Source organism: Labrus bergylta, chromosome 7 (assembly GCF_963930695.1).
Source record: "Labrus bergylta chromosome 7, fLabBer1.1, whole genome shotgun sequence".
NCBI classification, from domain to species: domain Eukaryota; kingdom Metazoa; phylum Chordata; class Actinopteri; order Labriformes; family Labridae; genus Labrus; species Labrus bergylta.
Window position 1 is genome coordinate 16,654,473 of NC_089201.1, and position 17,996 is coordinate 16,672,468.

At 41.2% G+C, this 17,996-nt stretch overlaps 1 protein-coding gene across 13 annotated transcripts in view; it reads right to left on the reverse strand.

Annotated features, from left to right (window-relative positions):
- The window catches only part of plekha7a (pleckstrin homology domain containing, family A member 7a), a 161,645-nt gene that overhangs the window by 100,133 nt on the left and 43,516 nt on the right, over window positions 1-17,996 (reverse strand). The window contains exon 1 of one of the 13 annotated variants that reach the window (XM_065956891.1): window positions 12,862-13,866. The exons of 11 other annotated variants lie outside the window; for them this stretch is intronic. In XM_065956891.1, the coding sequence (XP_065812963.1) occupies window positions 12,862-12,932 (71 nt within the window). In that variant the 5' untranslated portion in view covers window positions 12,933-13,866. Of the gene's footprint in view, window positions 1-10,060; window positions 11,081-12,861; window positions 13,867-17,996 lie in introns of those variants that run through there. One more of the 13 variants, XM_065956893.1, reaches the window with a different exon arrangement.

A 17,996-nucleotide genomic window follows, 5' to 3' on the forward strand; every position in this document is an offset into this window, starting at 1 on the left:
AGATGTCCGTCACAGCCAATCAGAGACCACAGACAGAGCGGCGTCCCCCTCTGTTGCTGCTGGTGATGCCACAAGGCAGAGGAAAACTATCCTCCTGTCCTCAAGAGACTGCTCCGGGACATTTTGTTGCTATAGCAACATCAAGATGGGGCCATCTTGGGCTTTCAATAAGCCTGCACTTTAGTCCAAGGCAATACATAATATCAAACAGCTTCTGGATTTTCATTGTAGGCTTTTGTGAAAGAAGAAGATCAAAGTGTTTACAGAAAACAGCACCACTTGCATGTGTGTGTGTGTGTGTGTGTGTGTGTGTGTGTGTGTGTGTGTGTGTGTGTGTGTGTGCGTGTGTGTGTATGGATGACAAAGCAGCAGCTTTCAGTCTGACAGCGAGGAGGGACTCTTGCATGGAGATCGACAGCCTGGCATGCTAATGGAAGACAAGTCTACACTGCATTCACATTCAAAACAACTCACACATCCTGACAGGCCCGCCGGAGGGAAAAAGGGGAGGGATTTAGTCTGCAAGAATGTCTGTAAGAATGTGTGAGATTTTGTGTGTTTGTCAGAATCAATGGGAGTCGAGTCAAAGCCGCCAAGAAAGAAAGAAAGAAAGAAAGAACAAAAGAAGACTGAAAACAGTCTGAATGATTAACCAACAGGCTAAAGATGAAATCTTAGAAATGTGAAACCATGACATTGCAAATAGAGAACAAGAGCTGCTGACAAATCTGCATGAACATGAGAGAAAGTCTACCGCCTCTATGGAAAAGCAAAGTTGATAAGGCCCAAGTCAGAGTATTTGGAGTTAGAGAGAGTAACTGTTACCCAGAGAAACTGCTTTAAACGAGGCTGGCTCCAGGAACACTGGAAGTCACAAACAGGCAAAAAAAAAGCTGTTTTTACAGCATAAATAAACATGTTTACAGCCTGGTACAAAAAAAACAAATAGGTCTGATTAGTTATTGTCATAACTGGCTCACACTGTACGGGAGTTGAATTTATTTTTTAAACGGCTCAATTTTGATTTTATGAACGATACATGTTATCCGTAGTTTGTAACGATGTAACGGTTCATCAAGAGGCTTAAAACCCGCCTCAGCTCCAGATCTCAGCCTGTCGTTAGGTTGACTGAAAGTTAGGCTGAGACAGGATTTCCAGACTGGTGGCTGCTGTCGATGAGCCTCCTGCAGGAACAGAAGGGTGAAGTTACTCAGGCTTCATCCATTCATATTTAGTCTACGGTTTTAACTGGTAATGTTTCTTTAAATAATGTATTCATATTATTTGTCTGTCTTGCATTTTAATCCTTTTATCTGCTTAACGTCATTAAATAAAGACAATAATTGCCACAGAGAGTTCTGATGTAGCCCCTGATCATCCAACAGGGACGACAGTACTTGCTGCCATATTGCTCATTCCTAGATTATAATACAAAGAAATGTCAGATAGACGTATTATCAGAGAATGTCGTGTTAGTTCCAGTGTCACCAAAAGAATCATGTCGCCAGCTTGGCCTGGACAGCAATTAAATATCTACTCTGAGCTCTGTTTAAACTATCCCAAGTGCAGAGCAGAACTGTGGCTAACAGATGGAGTTTAGACTCTGGAGAAGAACCTGCAGCTCTTTCTGCTGAGATGCTAACACACTGTGTGTAAAGAAAGAGTTAGGTCAACAACACTCCAAAACAAATCTGTGAAAAACAGTGGGAGGAGAAGAAACAGGCGGAGACCACAGAACCGGAAATGTTTAAAAATAAAAAATACTTTTGTTGACTACATTGTATCAGAGGGTAACAAGAAGGACTGTGGATAACGTACATTAAGTTTTGCACACACTAAGGATAGTAAGGATGTCAAGATGTCTGATGCTTTTATACTTTTTAAACCCACAAGTTTTAAAACAATGGAGGTGGATTCATTTTAAACAGTCTTTTGTCTAAATTGCACAAAAACATTTGCCAGTGTGTTTGTGCAATTTAGACAGTACGCAGGAGTTTGCCTATAATGTCTGATCATCAAAAACAAGAAATTTCCCAATACTGGCTGCATTGGGGTGCTGGTGAGCTGGTGGTTGGCCCATGTGCATAGGCTGAGGTCCCCACAGCGGGCGGCCCAGGTTCGGGTCCATCCTGTGATTCCTTTCAGGCATGTCATTCCCCACTCTCTCTCTCGCTCTCTCCCCTTTATTTCAGACTCTCTCCATTGTCCTGTCAATGAAGGCATGAAAGCCCCCCCAAAAAACTGAAATACTGGCAGCCTTGAACTTCGATTGTTTGACTTTCATATTTATCACATATAACTTTAACATTCTGTTATTGTCCCTTATAGGTATATAAAAGTTAATATTCTGGAGTCAGCTGGTTTAATTAAAGTTAAACTAGCTCAAAACATATCTTCATTTGTGCCAATAAGATGTACTGATCAAGAAGAAGAATCAATCACAACTGTTTTGCATCTGTTTAAACAAAATTGCAGAGTTGCGTTGAAGGCTATAACCCAAATTGGAACCATGAAGAGTTTTCAGACAGGCACCCTTATGGGAATTTAACATAAACATAAATTAGAGATTTGAAATTCAGAACAGTTCTTCATCACCAAAGCAAAACTCACTCAGATATTCATACTTTCATCAGTGTTAGATTTACATCGCTGGGGCCCAGTGACTACATTTATCACTTTACTGGCTTCAAAGACGTGAACACGTCCTTCCCCACCAGGGATACACAGATCTGCAGCGGCATTTATTACCCGAGAAGCAAACAAGCCTATAAAATAAGAAGTTTGACAACTCAGCAGAGAATTCAGGCAATAAGAAATTACATCTTGATTGAGGTTATCCAGACACAATAACCTCAATCTGTGAGGAGTGACTGCTACTGAACATATTAAAAATAGTGGACCACTGTGGGAAAATAAGGTATACTATGTCATTGTATGCCTCATTAGGAGTGTGGGAGAGGAATCCGACTGTCTGCCTACTGACACTGAAGAGAATCAGTCCAGTTCTGCTCCGGCCCACGCTTCCCTCATTGAGCCCACCGAGGCCGATACCAGACAGAGTTTCTTCTTGTTTGGAGTTGCAAAACGTGGGAAGTGATAAACATGCAATGGAAATGTGTTTGGGATGTCCCACTTGTCCCAATTTGCTGTTTTCCTCCCGCAGCAGCAGATAGTTCTCTGGCATTCACGCTTTGCAGCCGTGCCAAACATACTACAGCAAGCCTCACAAAGTCGCACAGAAAGGTGTGAGCGTCCAACTATTCACAAAACCTCCATTTATAAACCAAATATCCCAATAATTTGATAAAGCTCCAACAAGTTTCTCCCTCTTAAACCACAATTTGTCTTGACTGCATTGTGTTGAAACAAATAACAAAGAGGTTTCACTTTAGACAGGAAAGAAAACCAATAGTTTTTGCCATTTTTGCATTGAATAGACGGGGCAGCTGAAGAGAGACAGGACAGAGTGGGGCTTGACATGAAGCAATCAGAAGCTCTGCTTGTCAACAGGCAAGGCAGACAACTGCTTTGGGCCCAATACCATTAGGGGGCCCCAAAGCAAGGGCAGAAAATGTGCCAATTTTGCCATGATGGTAGGAAACCTCCCTAAGAGGGCCCCATCTGACAGCACTCACTCTGTTGCCCTGCTAAACGCTGGTCATTTTTCAATTTAAAGACATTCGATCCAGTTCAAGAATAAGTGATGAGTTCATCTCAGTTATCTGAGACAATCTGTATCAAAATCCATCAACTGTTGGTCATAAACAGCAACTGTGGTGACAGTGATAGATTGGGAATTCAAATGTGTATGTGCAAAAAATTACAAACCAGAAAACTTCCATCCTATAACAGATTGTCTGAAAGGTTATTTTTCATAAACATGGACATGATTTAATCGCCTCCGCCCGTCCCTCACTCCCAGCAGTACTGCCATCCTTGTCAACACCTTCCTGCCTGTCCACGATGGGGTCCAGGGCCTTCAGCCGCTCTGCCCCCCACCTCTGGAACTCCCTCCCACCACAAATCTGTAATATCGACTCTCTCTCCATTTTCAAATCTCATCTCAAAACACATCTTTTTAAACCGGCATATTCAGTCTGATCATTCTCCACCCGTTCTCATAATTCCTTTTACATCCTGTACATTTGTGTTTTTTGTGTTTTTAATGTTAATTTGTTGTTTTTATCTCTGCTCTGTAAGGTGACCTTTAGAGTTTTGAAAGGCGCCTTTAAATAAAATGTATTATTATTATGATTACTTATTGTAATTCATACTGAATCTTTGGTAGTGACACCAATCTCTGTGTTTGCCTGACAGCAGTCATAATTAATCTGTTGAAGGATAGAAAGCAAACATTAAACAAATACCAAAAAGGTTCCTCATCATCTCAAAGTAAAGCTTTAAAAACATGATGCCAGTTAGTCTTTGAGGTTTGATGAGAGGCATATAGAACATGACCTTTGCACCTCTTCATGTATGTCCAGTGGATACACACAAAGCTGCCTCAGATTAGGCAGGGATTAGAGATGTGCTGCCCACACGGACCCGGCCAACTGGGAGGAATGTGAGACCTGAGAGACTGGCGAGCTCAAAGGGATTCAGTGACAGACAGATGGAGAACGAGGAGCGAGCCGATATCAACAACATTCAGCTCTGGAAGAAAAGAAACGGCTTGTTTTCTATCGTTTCACTGATAAAACAAATCTGTGGAGGATTCCTATTTTACAGACCCCATCAACATAAAACATTGCCTGGTCAACACCATTTACTCCTACATCCAATAGAAAATCATTACAACCTTCTAATGCTCCTGCACTTATTATAAACAGAGAAAACAGAGTATAGCCAAAAAGATTCACACAACACATTCAAATGGCTTGTCAAGGCAGTATTTAATACTACTGAAATGGAAACAGTATCATTCAAATTAAAGCCACAACAGAATTAGGTTTTTAACGACTGTGTAATAAAATACAATGACGTCTCATTGTCTAATAGCTTTGCACAGGAGTTTGTGACATCATCTCAGTAATGGGTAGGGCCGTAAACCTTTCTTGTGTTTGAATTTTGACAGCTTGACCGGAAGGTGATATTGAAAAGAGAGATACTAGTGAGTAAATCTGAAACCTGATCAAAAGTTATATAAAACAAACCCAAAGTGTTTTATTCCCAACAACATTTTCGAAGGTGCCTGCAGGAGTTCATCTTGACGTCTAACAACTAAACTTTTGCTTTCCATTTCATAAACTTTTTGCCATAAAAGCCGAAAGCGAGCTAACATTGACTCCTTATTGACTTTAAATATTTTGATAGAACTGTATCAACATCCAACACAACACTTAAAATAAATCACTGATATTGCTCTCGAAAAAAAATGTGATTTTTTTTTTTTTTCTCCAATTTTCTGAGGCTGAAGCCCAAGCAGAGATCAACACTTCCCCAACAAGTGCTCAGCATATCTTCTCCTCACAAATTCAGCCAAATATAAACAGAAGTGAAAACCTTTGTAGTCAGCAGCATTGAGGAGCTGCCCCAGGCTACAGTCAGTCCATCTGTACCAAACAGTTTGGTTCTAATGAACCCAAATCCAGCTAGATTTTAGGTGCAATTTTATACCATGGTTAAAAAATTCCTCTCCTCGTGTTCTTGTAATTCAAACTCCTTATGTTCCCAGCTGGATTCTGTTTTCACAGACCAGATCTTCTTACTCATTGCTGCAGCATTCACAATTTTTTTTAAATGAAACTAATGATAAAACATAACAGATTACACTGGAAATTAAAGCCTTTTGGACAGGATTCTGCTGCCAAATCTTCTGCTTAGCTTTATGCTACATATAGAAAAAACAACATTTTTCTCATTAAATAAGGCAGGTTGAGACAACGACAGATCTAGAATTATGAGCAGGGTGACATTTGAAGACAGTGTACAATCCAAGAATGTGAAATGAGCTTGAAAGGTTGGACATCATACTAATTTACCATCCCGGCCCAGCAGAGTACTGTGTACTGCAGATAAACGGAGTTAATCTGCCTAATGAGCACAGGGAAAATGCCCACAATAGAAAAAATGTCAGTGAAGTCTTTTGGATTTTAATTTGTGAAATGTGAGTTTGCAATGTTCCCTACAGGCCAAGACAGTTATATTGGCCTTTTACTAATATTAAAATGCTTTGTGTTCATTTGAACAGTCAAAGAAGCTTCACTGAAATAAAGACGTTCTTCACATGTTTTTTATCCATTATGAAACATTTGATACTACATAAATAAAATAAATCTTAATTGTGGATTTTAAAAAAAATTAAAAAAAGGTCTTTAATTAAAATGGTTATGATAATATTCTCCTTTTACAAATCCCATGAAAGACGAACAAGACTTTGTATAACAGCACACCATTCTGATCTTTCTGTTTAGTCCTCCCTGTTTCTGTAATATCTTGCAATATATTATGCTCCTGAACTGTTTTTTTTTTTAAAGAGGACATGTTATCCCCCTTTTCCACCTTTTTAAACAGTCCCCTGTGGTCTAAATGAAACATCGGTGCTGTGCTTTGGTCAAAATATAACATGAATCAAGCACCAGAGGAGGTTTGTGACCCTGTATAAACCAGCTCTCTCAGAACGCTCCGTTTTGGTGTGTGTGTCTCTTTAAATGCAATGAGTCCCCCCCTGAGTTTTCCCGGTAGACATCACTCCTTTGCTAGTGAGAATAAAAATAGCAGACCTGCGCACAAGTTTTGCTATAAGCTGGGGGTGGAGTCCATGGATGGAGATACCAGGGGAGGGGAGGTATTTGTTTTTTACCAGAATCCCACTGTGACATCACAAGCAGAGCAAATTTGAAAAGGAGCATTTTTCACTGTGTTGTAAGACTTATGCAGACCACAAACAAAAGACTGGATGGGTTGATTTCACATTTTGTGGGTCGGTAGACACTCAGGTTACCCAATTTATGTTCAAGAACACTGTCAAAGTGGATTTTTCATAATATGTCCCCTTTAACTTTCATTTTTGCACATTAGATGCCTGAAGTATCTTTTCCCTGTGGTTTCTGACACCGCAGTGAAATCTGACTTTATTCAAAGTAAACTAACCATCCTTTCACCACATCCACACTCTCAAAGACAAACCACAACATCGAAGAAACCACAGCTGTGTCAGCCCTCTCTCTCTCGCTCTCTCTCTCTCTCTCTCTCTCTCTCTCCCTCTGCAGTGCAGTCCCATCTAAGACTGCTGCTGTGACAGCCCAGCTCTTTGTGACAGCAGGACCCTGTGAGTGACTTGTAGGGAATTCATTTTGTCAAAGTGTCAGTGGCATCAAACATCCAGCAGCAGCAGTGTGTCAACACTCAGGAGGAAGAGAGGACAGCTACAGAGACTGAGTGACGAATTCTCTGTGAGCCTCCACTGATAAACTGCCTGGTCAGATGCCTTTACTGAACTGTGCCCTTTTTCTTTAAACACTCTCTTTGTAATTATCTCCTCTAATTAAAAAAAATCAACATTCAAATGTCTGTGTGTACAAGGCTGCTTAAACAACTTTTGGACATATTTAATCCCATTTTGGTTTATTGTAGCAGCTCAAATTTGTTTCCTTTTTTTTCCTGGTGCAGGAAGTCCTGCGGGCAAGGTCCATTTCCCTCTCCTATGCCCCAAAATAATCTGTTCTCCAACCTCCAATTGTCTTATTTTTAGTTTATGCTGTTAGGTAATTTTAAATTTGGACACTCTCCAACATCTGGCTGCATGATGCCAACATTTACTGCTTCAGGCCATGTATTTGGTTGTCTGTTAATCAAATGTTGTATTTTCTAATTTCCCATGTGCACTGTTAAAATCACTTTTATTGATGATGCTTTATGTTGTATTGTTTCAATCTTATTTTTTGGTCTTTTAACACATTTTGTTGTCACTCTGTCCTCAGTTGATTTTAACTTGTTGTTTTGTGTCATCTCTTTTGTTGCTTTAAACTTTTTTTGTTGTTGTTTTGATCTATTTTAATTGCTTTAATTTCTTCCTAATTTATTCAGAAGACATTGGTTTGTTACAACAAGCAGTTGCACTCAAATGTGAATAATTGGTTAGAAAATAGTTAAGAGGGTAAAATATTCAAGAAAGGTCACTAAAGAATATTCAGAGGATGAAACATTTGAGGGCAATTTCCCCTCAAAGTGTCAATTCAGATTTTTGTCTTCGGACATACGCGGCACTCCCTTTTGGTACTTTGAACCTCTTACACTTTTACAGTGTCCCTCCCTTTACAGTTATTACCCACCACACTCTCCTCAGCTATTTCTCCTTTGCCTTAAGTGTAACACTAAATGCTCAGCTTTATTCCAGTGAGGAATCCTTTTACGCAAATGTATTTCATGACCTAAACTTAAGATGACGATGATAGCACCACAGTAATAGATTTTTGTTCTGGCCAGGTTTCATTTGTCAAACACATTATTCAGTCCACGTTTTGAGATTAACAGCAACTTCACACACTTTAACATCTAAATATTTGAGAGAGGTTGAGGTGACGCTTTTTTAAGACTGAAGTCAATTATGAGATGGTAAAATTGACATTTTCTGTGTTAAGTGTAGGAACCGGTATGGGAGAACACTTGGCCTGTGTTTTCCTGTTCTTTCGTCTTTGTGATTTTTTACCCATTAACCGAAGATTTTGTAATGATTTGGGTTAGACATCTAAATCTGATGTTTAAGACCAAGGTAAGAGACTTGGACTCACACATTGTCATGTATGGGTCCTCTCAAGGACAGCAGTACAAGTGTGTGTGTGTGAGAGGATTTTCTCGTACTTCTTTCATTGTGAGGACCAATTAGATTTTTAATGAGGACATTTTTAAATTGGTAACATTTAGAGTCAAGACTCAGTTTAGAGTACATGCTTCAATTACACTTCGTTAGGTGTTATAGTCTTTTTAACGATAAGAGTAAAATTATACATGTTTATGTGCATATTCTTGTTCTTCTAACACAATGAGGACCACGTGGGAACATTAGGGGTTAAGAATAGGTGCTATGGTAACATAAAAAAAAAAGGTTTGGTTGGGTTTAAGGAAAGGGGGTTAGGGTTAGGCATTTCCTTGTTTTTGGTTAAGGTCAGGGCAAAAAGCTAGAAAACACACAAAGTCAACAAGGGTCCTCTTAAAGAGAGCAGTATAAATATATGTGTTTGTGCGTTCTCATTCTGGTATCTTTCGGGACCAATTTTAATTTTTTACCTGCTGTATGAGGAAAATTTGTAAGTGGGGACATCAAGGGCTTCAAGGTACTAGTTTGAATTACGTTTTGATTTAGTGTAAGCATTAGGATAAGACTTATGAAAGGCCTTATGTCAACAAGGGTCCTCTTAGAGATAGCAGTAGAAGTGTGAGTGTGTGTTTGTGTTAGTGTGTAGGGATGAGAAGAAGGCTTTCAGACAATCTGCTCCTTTCACCCCCCCTGCAGGGTCAACTGCACAAATCCATTTACATCCCTGATCCCTCGTGAGGCTGACATTCCTGCGTGCACATATACTGTACATTCATACACACACACACACACACACACACACACACACACACACACACACACACACACACACACACACACACACACACACACACACACACACACACACACACCACACACACACAGAGTACAGCATACAAAGCAGGTTATGAGCACACAGGTGAGCACACTTCTCTGAGCTGCCTTGATAACTGCCCATGCTGTGTTGTGAGTGTGAGTCTGTGTCATGACCCTTGTCACTCTCGTCATTGTCTATTTGTAATGCTTCTGTACAATAAAACATATTTGCAAACCCTTTTAAATAAATTGCTCCATGATTCCACACCGACAAATGTATTTATCTCTAAACAAATATCTGAAAGTAGAATTTCATGCTTTAATCAAAGCATATCAATCGGCATATCAACACCTTTCAATGAGCAGGGTGTAGGCCCGACTGGAAAGTATGACACATCAACACTCGATTACCACTACTGCATGCACACAAAACAATCAATAGCGGAGGCAAACACACTCCAGCCTTCATTAAGCTTTCACGCTTACCTCAAGCCTCCATGGTTGACCGACGCTGCTGGATTATTCTGGATTAGCTGACCAAACAATGGAGATTTACTCGTAAAGACATCCTCAAACCGTGAGTGAACACCTTGTCATTTGAATGGTCACTCAGAGGATTACGCAGAGGACAGAGGGGCGGAGCCTGGCTGTGTCAATGGGGTGTCTGTTGACAGGTGAGGGAATCATTAACCAGAGCGTCCTCGCTGAAGGATCAGTGAACTTTTACTGAGTTAACACAAGCCTCACTTATGTCCCACAGTGATGTTTCTCGCTTTCTAACCTAATGAATTAGTTTTATCTTTCACCTTAATGATTAAAAAGCTGTTTGGGTTAAATGGGAAACAGTTTGACAGCATAACAAATGGTTCGTAAATAAAACAGTCAGGGACGCGTTATCATTTTATTACCATGGCAGATCAAATATTGAAACCTTGTCACCAATTCCTCCAAGAAAGCAAAGATCCAATTTTGCTGCTCTTCCTCATGTCCTTTAAAACGTTCCCCTAACACCTGAGGTAGAAAATGAAAATGACAGCATTTTCCCCTTTTCTGTCTGTGTGGTGTAGGTGTTATTTTAAATATTTTTCTCGGCAGTCAATCCTCCAATTTAGAGACATGTGCACTGAAAACCCCTTTTAAACACGAGAGAATAAAAAATCAAGTCATATATCTGAGAAGCAAGGCTCGGATGACACTGAAACAACAGTATGGATTGATTTGTTAACAAACTTTGTGATAGAAGGGGAATACTCTCAGTAAAAAAAAAAGTCAATCTCCTGCAGCTATTCGGTTTGTTTCTGCTGCATATTGTGCATGTCAAACATTGCAATTGTTATGCAGCAAATGTCAAATTTGCCTCGAAACCATGAGATGATTGGTCCACAGGTGGAGCATTCATCGTGTGAGTCAGAGTACTTCACCAGAAGAGACTGGAGTGGGAGTGAGTAGCGGTGGTTAGCTTGTTTTTGGAGCTCAGGGCAATTTCCTGGATTTCTGCTCTCTCTCTCTCTCTCTCTCTCTCTCTCTCTCTCTCTCTCTCTCTCTCTCTCTCTCTCTCATGAGCTAGCTGATCTGACAGGTCATTGACCTGCCCAGTGGTCTGAGGTATGACTCACTCATCAGCTTAATCCCTCTTCCCTCCGGTGCAGACCACCCCTACCAATCCATCTGCTGGTTCACCAAAAACAAATACACATAAAGTCTACACTCAACACGGATGAATACATAACTACAGAGCTTTACCTATGTGCTCGCATACACAGAAACACAGAAGTACAGTCAGCCTGTTTTACGTTCACCATTTGTCATGCTCTTTAGTTTTAAACACTGTCCTCATTACGTTCATCCACACAGGGATTTCATAAATAACTGGTTGTGAATCAGTATTCTGGTGGTTCAGCTCCAGCACTCTTTAGAGGTTAGAGACTATTACAGTAACCAGCGGAAAAAGAAGCCCAGGCAGGGGTCTGCTCTCCCCTCAGGGAATGAGGATTGATGGTGCTCATTTGAGACTGGGTCACATCTGAAAACTTGTGATAAATGTAATGATGTCACTAGTGCTGGGGAGGGGGGGGGGGGAGACATAATAGAAGTGGACCAGAAGATTTTATGTAATCTGGTTTAATCCAGTGTTGTGACAAAAACAGGTTATAAGGATTTGCTTCAAAAACAGTGCAGCTGATAAGCTCAACATCCGGACTGAGGGAGTGTGTTTTTAAGGTCACATGATAACAGCTCGGACTAACTTCTGTCTGCACCTATTGTCACTAGGGTTGTCACAATATCCGAATTTAGAAATTTACGATATGATGCAGATAAAAGTGATCGACGTCGATACCTGTTTTGATACCATGGTAACAACAAATAAAAGTGTTAGGCACCCAACACTGGAAAAGTTCTTGTTTTCAATTATCGAATGCTGGCAAACTCGTCGAAAACATTGGCACCATTTTGGTACAGAAGCATGGCAAATGTTTTTGTGTGAAGAAGTTTTTCTGCAATTTTGGATGGATTAATTCCTCTCCGATGCAGCTGTCTTGTGAAATAGATCTAGCTTTGTAAAGTTTTATACTGTCTGTCATTAAATTGACATATAAAATTGTTTTGAAAAAATGTTAATTTTTTTTATGTTATTTTAAGATGTATTTTTGGGCTTTTTGTGCCTTTAATGGAGAGACAGGATAGTGGATAGAGTCAGAAATCAGGGAGAGAGAGAGAGGGGAATGACATGAGAAGCCACAGGCTGGATTTGAACCTGGGCCGCCCACTTGGAGGACTACAGCCTCCATACATGGGGCACGCGCACTAACCACGGCGCCACCAGCGCACCAATGGTGAATATTTTGACAACGTTTTTTTATTGTCCCCCTGACCGACACACCTGCACAATCACAGACTTCTATTATTCGTCACTGTCAAAACCTGTTTCCTGGCTCTGTTAAAATCCGGAGCCAAACAAGCATTCCTGCCGGACCAGTTTGGTCACAATCACTGCTCTGGGAAAGTCTAAAACCACCCTGGATTAGCTAACAAAGAACATTTAACACCCATCTGATCAACAACTGTACCAATAACAATTTTCAGAAATGCAAAAAAAAAAAAAAAAACAAGCCTCAACTGAACCACGAGGGACACCAACGATAAGAGAGATCAGAACAAATATGCACAAATGTGTCCCTGTACCAAAAAACTAAACAAGCCCTCAAAACACAAAGAAACAATTAAACAAGTTTGTGCAATTGCGCAGAGGCAGAGGTTGGGCGCATGTCAGGGTTGTGATGGCGTACCTGCAGGGTGCATGGTAGAAGGGATATCCAGCATGAGGGATGTGATTGCAGTATCCAGGCTGATTCCACATGTTTGTTTGTTTTTTTTTCCCCTGTGATGAAGATTCACAAGTGGCGCCTTCTTTCTGCTTTCTATTTCTAGTGGCGGGGAGTCAGACCCAGGCGGCCGGGAGTCACATTAATCAGCGTCTCTTCTCTCAGCTCTCGAGTGGCTCCATGGGGAGAAAAAGGAGAGGCTGTGTGGTGGGTTTCAGAGGAGGGATTACTGAGAAGAAGATGAGGTGAGAAAATGAATTGAGGGGCCGAGCCCAAACAGAGGGATGATGTCAGGTGAGTCAAGTCTGGTGTGGTTTACACACCTGGAAATGAAGCTGCCCCCCCCCCTCTCTGGCAAAGCCACAACTACTCAGCAGAGTCTCAGACGACCGCCCCAGGTGAAGTCTGACATCACAGGTTATTCCTTTAATCCTTCCTCCAGTGAGTCACATTCCCAGGTGAAACCAGGTAGAACAGATGTCTTTGAGGTTCACCTTGCTGAGCTGTTTGTTATGCCTCTTAAATCATGCATAATATGCGTCTCCACCTTCCATCTTAATGGTTTGGCTCACACTTCAAGGATGTTCGACCCTTCAGATGCTGATCCACATCAGACAGTGTTGGAGATGAGCGGCAGATTTCAGAGACACCCGTTCCTTCTGCAATCCCTGATGCGAAATAGGAGCTGTTATTGTATTTTACACGTGCACTTCATTCCCTCCAAAGTTCAGAGGTGCCAGAAATAAATCCATACTTCCTGACATGAGTGGCTTAAAATCCACAGCCCCAACGTCCCTTTCCTGGATCTAGTTTCTCTCTGAGGAAGCCGGCTCCAACACGAGCGCTTAATTTCCCCAATCACAGGCTTCCCACCGGCTCTCCAGTCTCACAAAACAGCAGCGGTGCACGGAGCTGAATGACTGAGCATACTCACAGAGAGAAAGAGAGAGCGAGAGAGAGAAGAGAGAGAGAGAGAGAGAGAAGAGAGAGAGAGGAAGAGAGGGGGGAGGTGGCTGAGAGAGACAGAGAGTGAGGGAATATATCAGAAGTGAGAAAGCGAGAAAACGAGGAAGAGGTAAACAGAGCGGAGCTACATTCCTTTTCCTGCAACACATTGATCTGGCAGGATACACACTTAGAGAGAAAAAAGAGAGAATATGTGTGTATTTATGTGTGAGTATGAAGGAGGGAGAGAGAGAGAGCGCAAGAGAGAGAGAACGACAAAAGGGGAGGGGGAGGAACTGTGACTGTGTTTACATGCATACAAAAAATGTGATCACTGTGTAATTACAGACCTGACATGAGTCCATGTAAACGCCTTCACCTTTCCTTTGTCAGGGCAGGTATGATGAAGTCAGATGTGGTTGTGTCATTGCTAAAGAATATAAAGCACCCTGGGATTGGAAACAAATACCACAAAGAACACCTCAATAGCGTTCTTCAAGTACTGTATTCATGTTTCATGCTGGCAGGTGAAGTTAAGACGCCAGCTGTCTGTACTTCTCTGTATGACAGGAAGTTATTAAATGAACTTCTACTTAATTGATTCTGTGCTGTGAAAGTTTTCCTATTATCATTAAATCTAGAGCCTGACAGATTAATCGGCCAGCCGATATTATCATATCCAGAAATAATCGGTATCGGCTGATTTTATATCGCAGATATGCGCCGATATTACTAGATTTATTGACCAGTCAAATAGCATTACATAAGTATCACTGTATTACACTAGCAGTTATCTTTCTGTCTGTCACAAGCAGTGTGTTTATGGATTACAACAAGCATCATCACTCTCCAAAGTGTCAAGCGGTGATGCACGTACATGCACAGTTACTTTCCAGTTGAGTTTCCATCTTGTCTACTGTATATCTTTTCCACAAGTGTTTGATGACTTGATTTTTAGGGATCAATGCATTAAATGTGTATATCTATCTATCTCTATAGATCGAACATAGATCTACGAAAGGTACCGACCGATAAATCGATGTCGGATCCCTGCCCCCCCCCCCATATTGATATCAGTATTGGCACCAAATTGATCGACATCGCCCGAGATGTCTATTTTTACGCTTGTGTTTCTTTGCTGTAAAGAAAATATTAAAGTTATTAGATGCAGCCTCACAAGTATCCTAATACACACAAACACACGTCATGTTTTACAATTTGTTGATGACTTTCTTGAAACGAAAAATCAAAAAAGACACGCACATCCCTCAGTGGGTGCTGGATCCGTCTGAGGGAGAGCACGTTGGCTCGAAACATCACTTATCAATAAATCCTTCAGACGGGAGCTTCTCTGTGTGCGGATCCTGTTTGATTTTGTTTTTCTTTACACCCTCTTGTAATGAAAATGCTCATGATGTTATTATAAATTACAAGTAAATTTATATTGTTTCACAAAAATGTAGTCAGCACAAAGAAATATTTGCTTTGCTTGAGGTAATTCATAACAAAGTGCAACTTCTGGTTGCACATAACGCTAGGCTGAAGCATAGGGGAGACCGGGATTTCGCAGGTGTAGCCCCAAAACTGTGGAACCAGTTGCCACCCCAGGCTGGCACCCACGTTGCCCGTGTTTAAATCTCGTCTAAAAGCTTATCTGTAGGTTTTGGCGTTCCTAGACCCGATATAAGAGTTTGTCTGTTTCGTTTTCGCTTTGTCTATTGTTATTTTCCCTTTTTTTCTCTTTTATGCTTTCTATCTATTTTGTTGTAAAGGACTTTGGTCAACTCTGTTGTTTTAAATGTGCCCTTTAAATAAAGTTGGATTGGATTGGAACTTAACTAAATTAAATTCTACAATTCTACAATGCACTTAGCTTTATCCAAAGCGACGTACATCAGACGTAATTCAGCAGACATTTCAAAAAAATTACCCTCAAAATATGTTTTTTTAATCCATGGAGAACACCTACAGTTGTAGGACAACATTCATGATCCGATCAATCTTTGCACACTGATTCACGTCAAGACTGTCAAAACTACTGTATCTTCCTCATGTAAATGAACTTGTTACATAATTAGATCGTTAGCATCCTTTGATCAACACTCCACGTGTAGGCTTGAATATATTAGTTAAATATTTCATGTTTCATTCTTTAAGAGTTAAGTTGTCTTGACATTCCGATTGTTCAGACCGAGAAACAAATGGAAGTCTATTTACAACAGCCACACATTACTGAGTGCACAAGAAAAAAGCCTGACGGGAAAATGCTGAAAAATGAGACAAAACAAAACAATTAGAAAGCTTAAGTGGGATGAGAACCAAGAAAATTCAACAGATAAATATAGAGCAGAACTAAAGGCAGGCACAGACAGCGTGTGTTAGTCAGCAGCAGGTTATTCCCAGCCTGACTCCAAACCCACCAGTCAGCACATGAAGCCTGCAGGTGAGAGGTCACCTCTGTGCAGTTAAACAGAGCTGTGCTGTCTCTCCTCTGAGAGTCGGTCTACTCCAGTGCCCCACTAATCAGAGCACTGCTGTGACCCCGCTGCAAGGACGGCTCGGCTGCACCTGGGGACCGGCTGGTGACGGAGCCACGGGCCTGGCAGAGTGACAGCTTCACTCACTGCGGGTCAAAGTCCGGACATGTAATCTGATATAAAGAGAGTTTGCACAAAGAGGTTGCAGCTGGAAAAGCTAAAAGAATGCAGCGACTGGATTACCTCACACATATTTGTTTTCTTTTTGTAATCACAAAGGGGATTTTCCCCTCATTACCCTGACCACTTAAAACTCTGAGATTTTGTTAATCGTTGCAGAAACCTGACGTGAATCCATAAAGAATGTTTGCTGGTTTGGCTTTTCCTTTCAGTCTGTACACTTATTTATTTCTAACATCTTACACCCTGTTGTGGTACTCTTACTATCGTCTTGCATCACTGTCCCGTGTGAAGTGAAATCCCTCAGCCTAATGAGAGCAGGGGCTCGTTTCGCACGCCCGTGGCACTCACATTTGCAAGAAACGATGTCCAACCATACATGGAGAAGCACCATCAGAGCCGGGGAATGCTTGGTCACATTTGATCAAGGCATCCACTGGACAAAATGTAATCTAAAAGCATCAAGCAGTTTCTTGTTAGCGTCTGTGCTGGCGGAGATCATTTAATCCAATAAAAACAAGATGGACCGGCATGTCTTGTTAGATTTCACTTGAGATATTTCACCACAACACCAACCTGATGCCATCATCCACCACCTGCCGTTACCTCCTTTCATTTTCATCTTTTCATAAGCACATGGAGCAGCATAAGTCTTGCGCCTTCTTGTAGGATTTGTGTCTTAATTCTTTTTTTTTGTGATCTGTGATGCAAATTATCAGCTCCCTCCACGGGCTACCAGAAGGCGTCTGAGCCAACCTTCACAACAGGATCCTAAGTCTCTAGCTAGACTCTTCTCCTCTGGCGACCCCTGGTGATGAACTTCCTAACTCCATTTAATATGCAATCTGAGTCCCTTTGCACCTTTAAGAAAAAGCTAAAGACCCAGCTCTTTTATGAACACCTATGCACTTGATGATGATGACAATGGTTTTGTTTGAAATTGACGATGGCGATATTTAGGATGATTTTGATGCTGATTAGAGCTCTCAAGAACAGCTGTCGATGTCCTGCTTTCTTTGCCTCTGATGACTTCCTGCCAGCACCTGTGTGTCCAATCGGACTTAAAGCGGTTTTGTTTGCACTTACTGACATTGTTTCCTCCTCTCTAGCTCCCTGCTTGTGATGTGCTTACTCTGATGAACGTCGCTTTGGACAAAAGAGTCATAGAAAGTAAAGCTGCATCATGCTTGTGTTCAGTGTTAAAACCCCACCACTGCCAGGCTGCTGACATGAGCGCTGTCATCTGAAGACTCAATCACAATGGACAGAAGTAGAGGAGGTGGAAATGTTACTTCCTTCTGATTTAAAGGAGGTCCAGCCGTCTAAACTGACATTGATGTTTGCGAGCAGAGAGCATTCGAGCAACCCACAGGTACGTATCGTGCTGCTTCTGCCTCAAACTCCGTTCTTCTTCTCTGCTTTCAGTGTGAGATTTGTGGTCCGTCAAGATTAAGCTCTTGCGCTTCTCAGTGTTTTATGGCTGAGGCTAAAAACCTT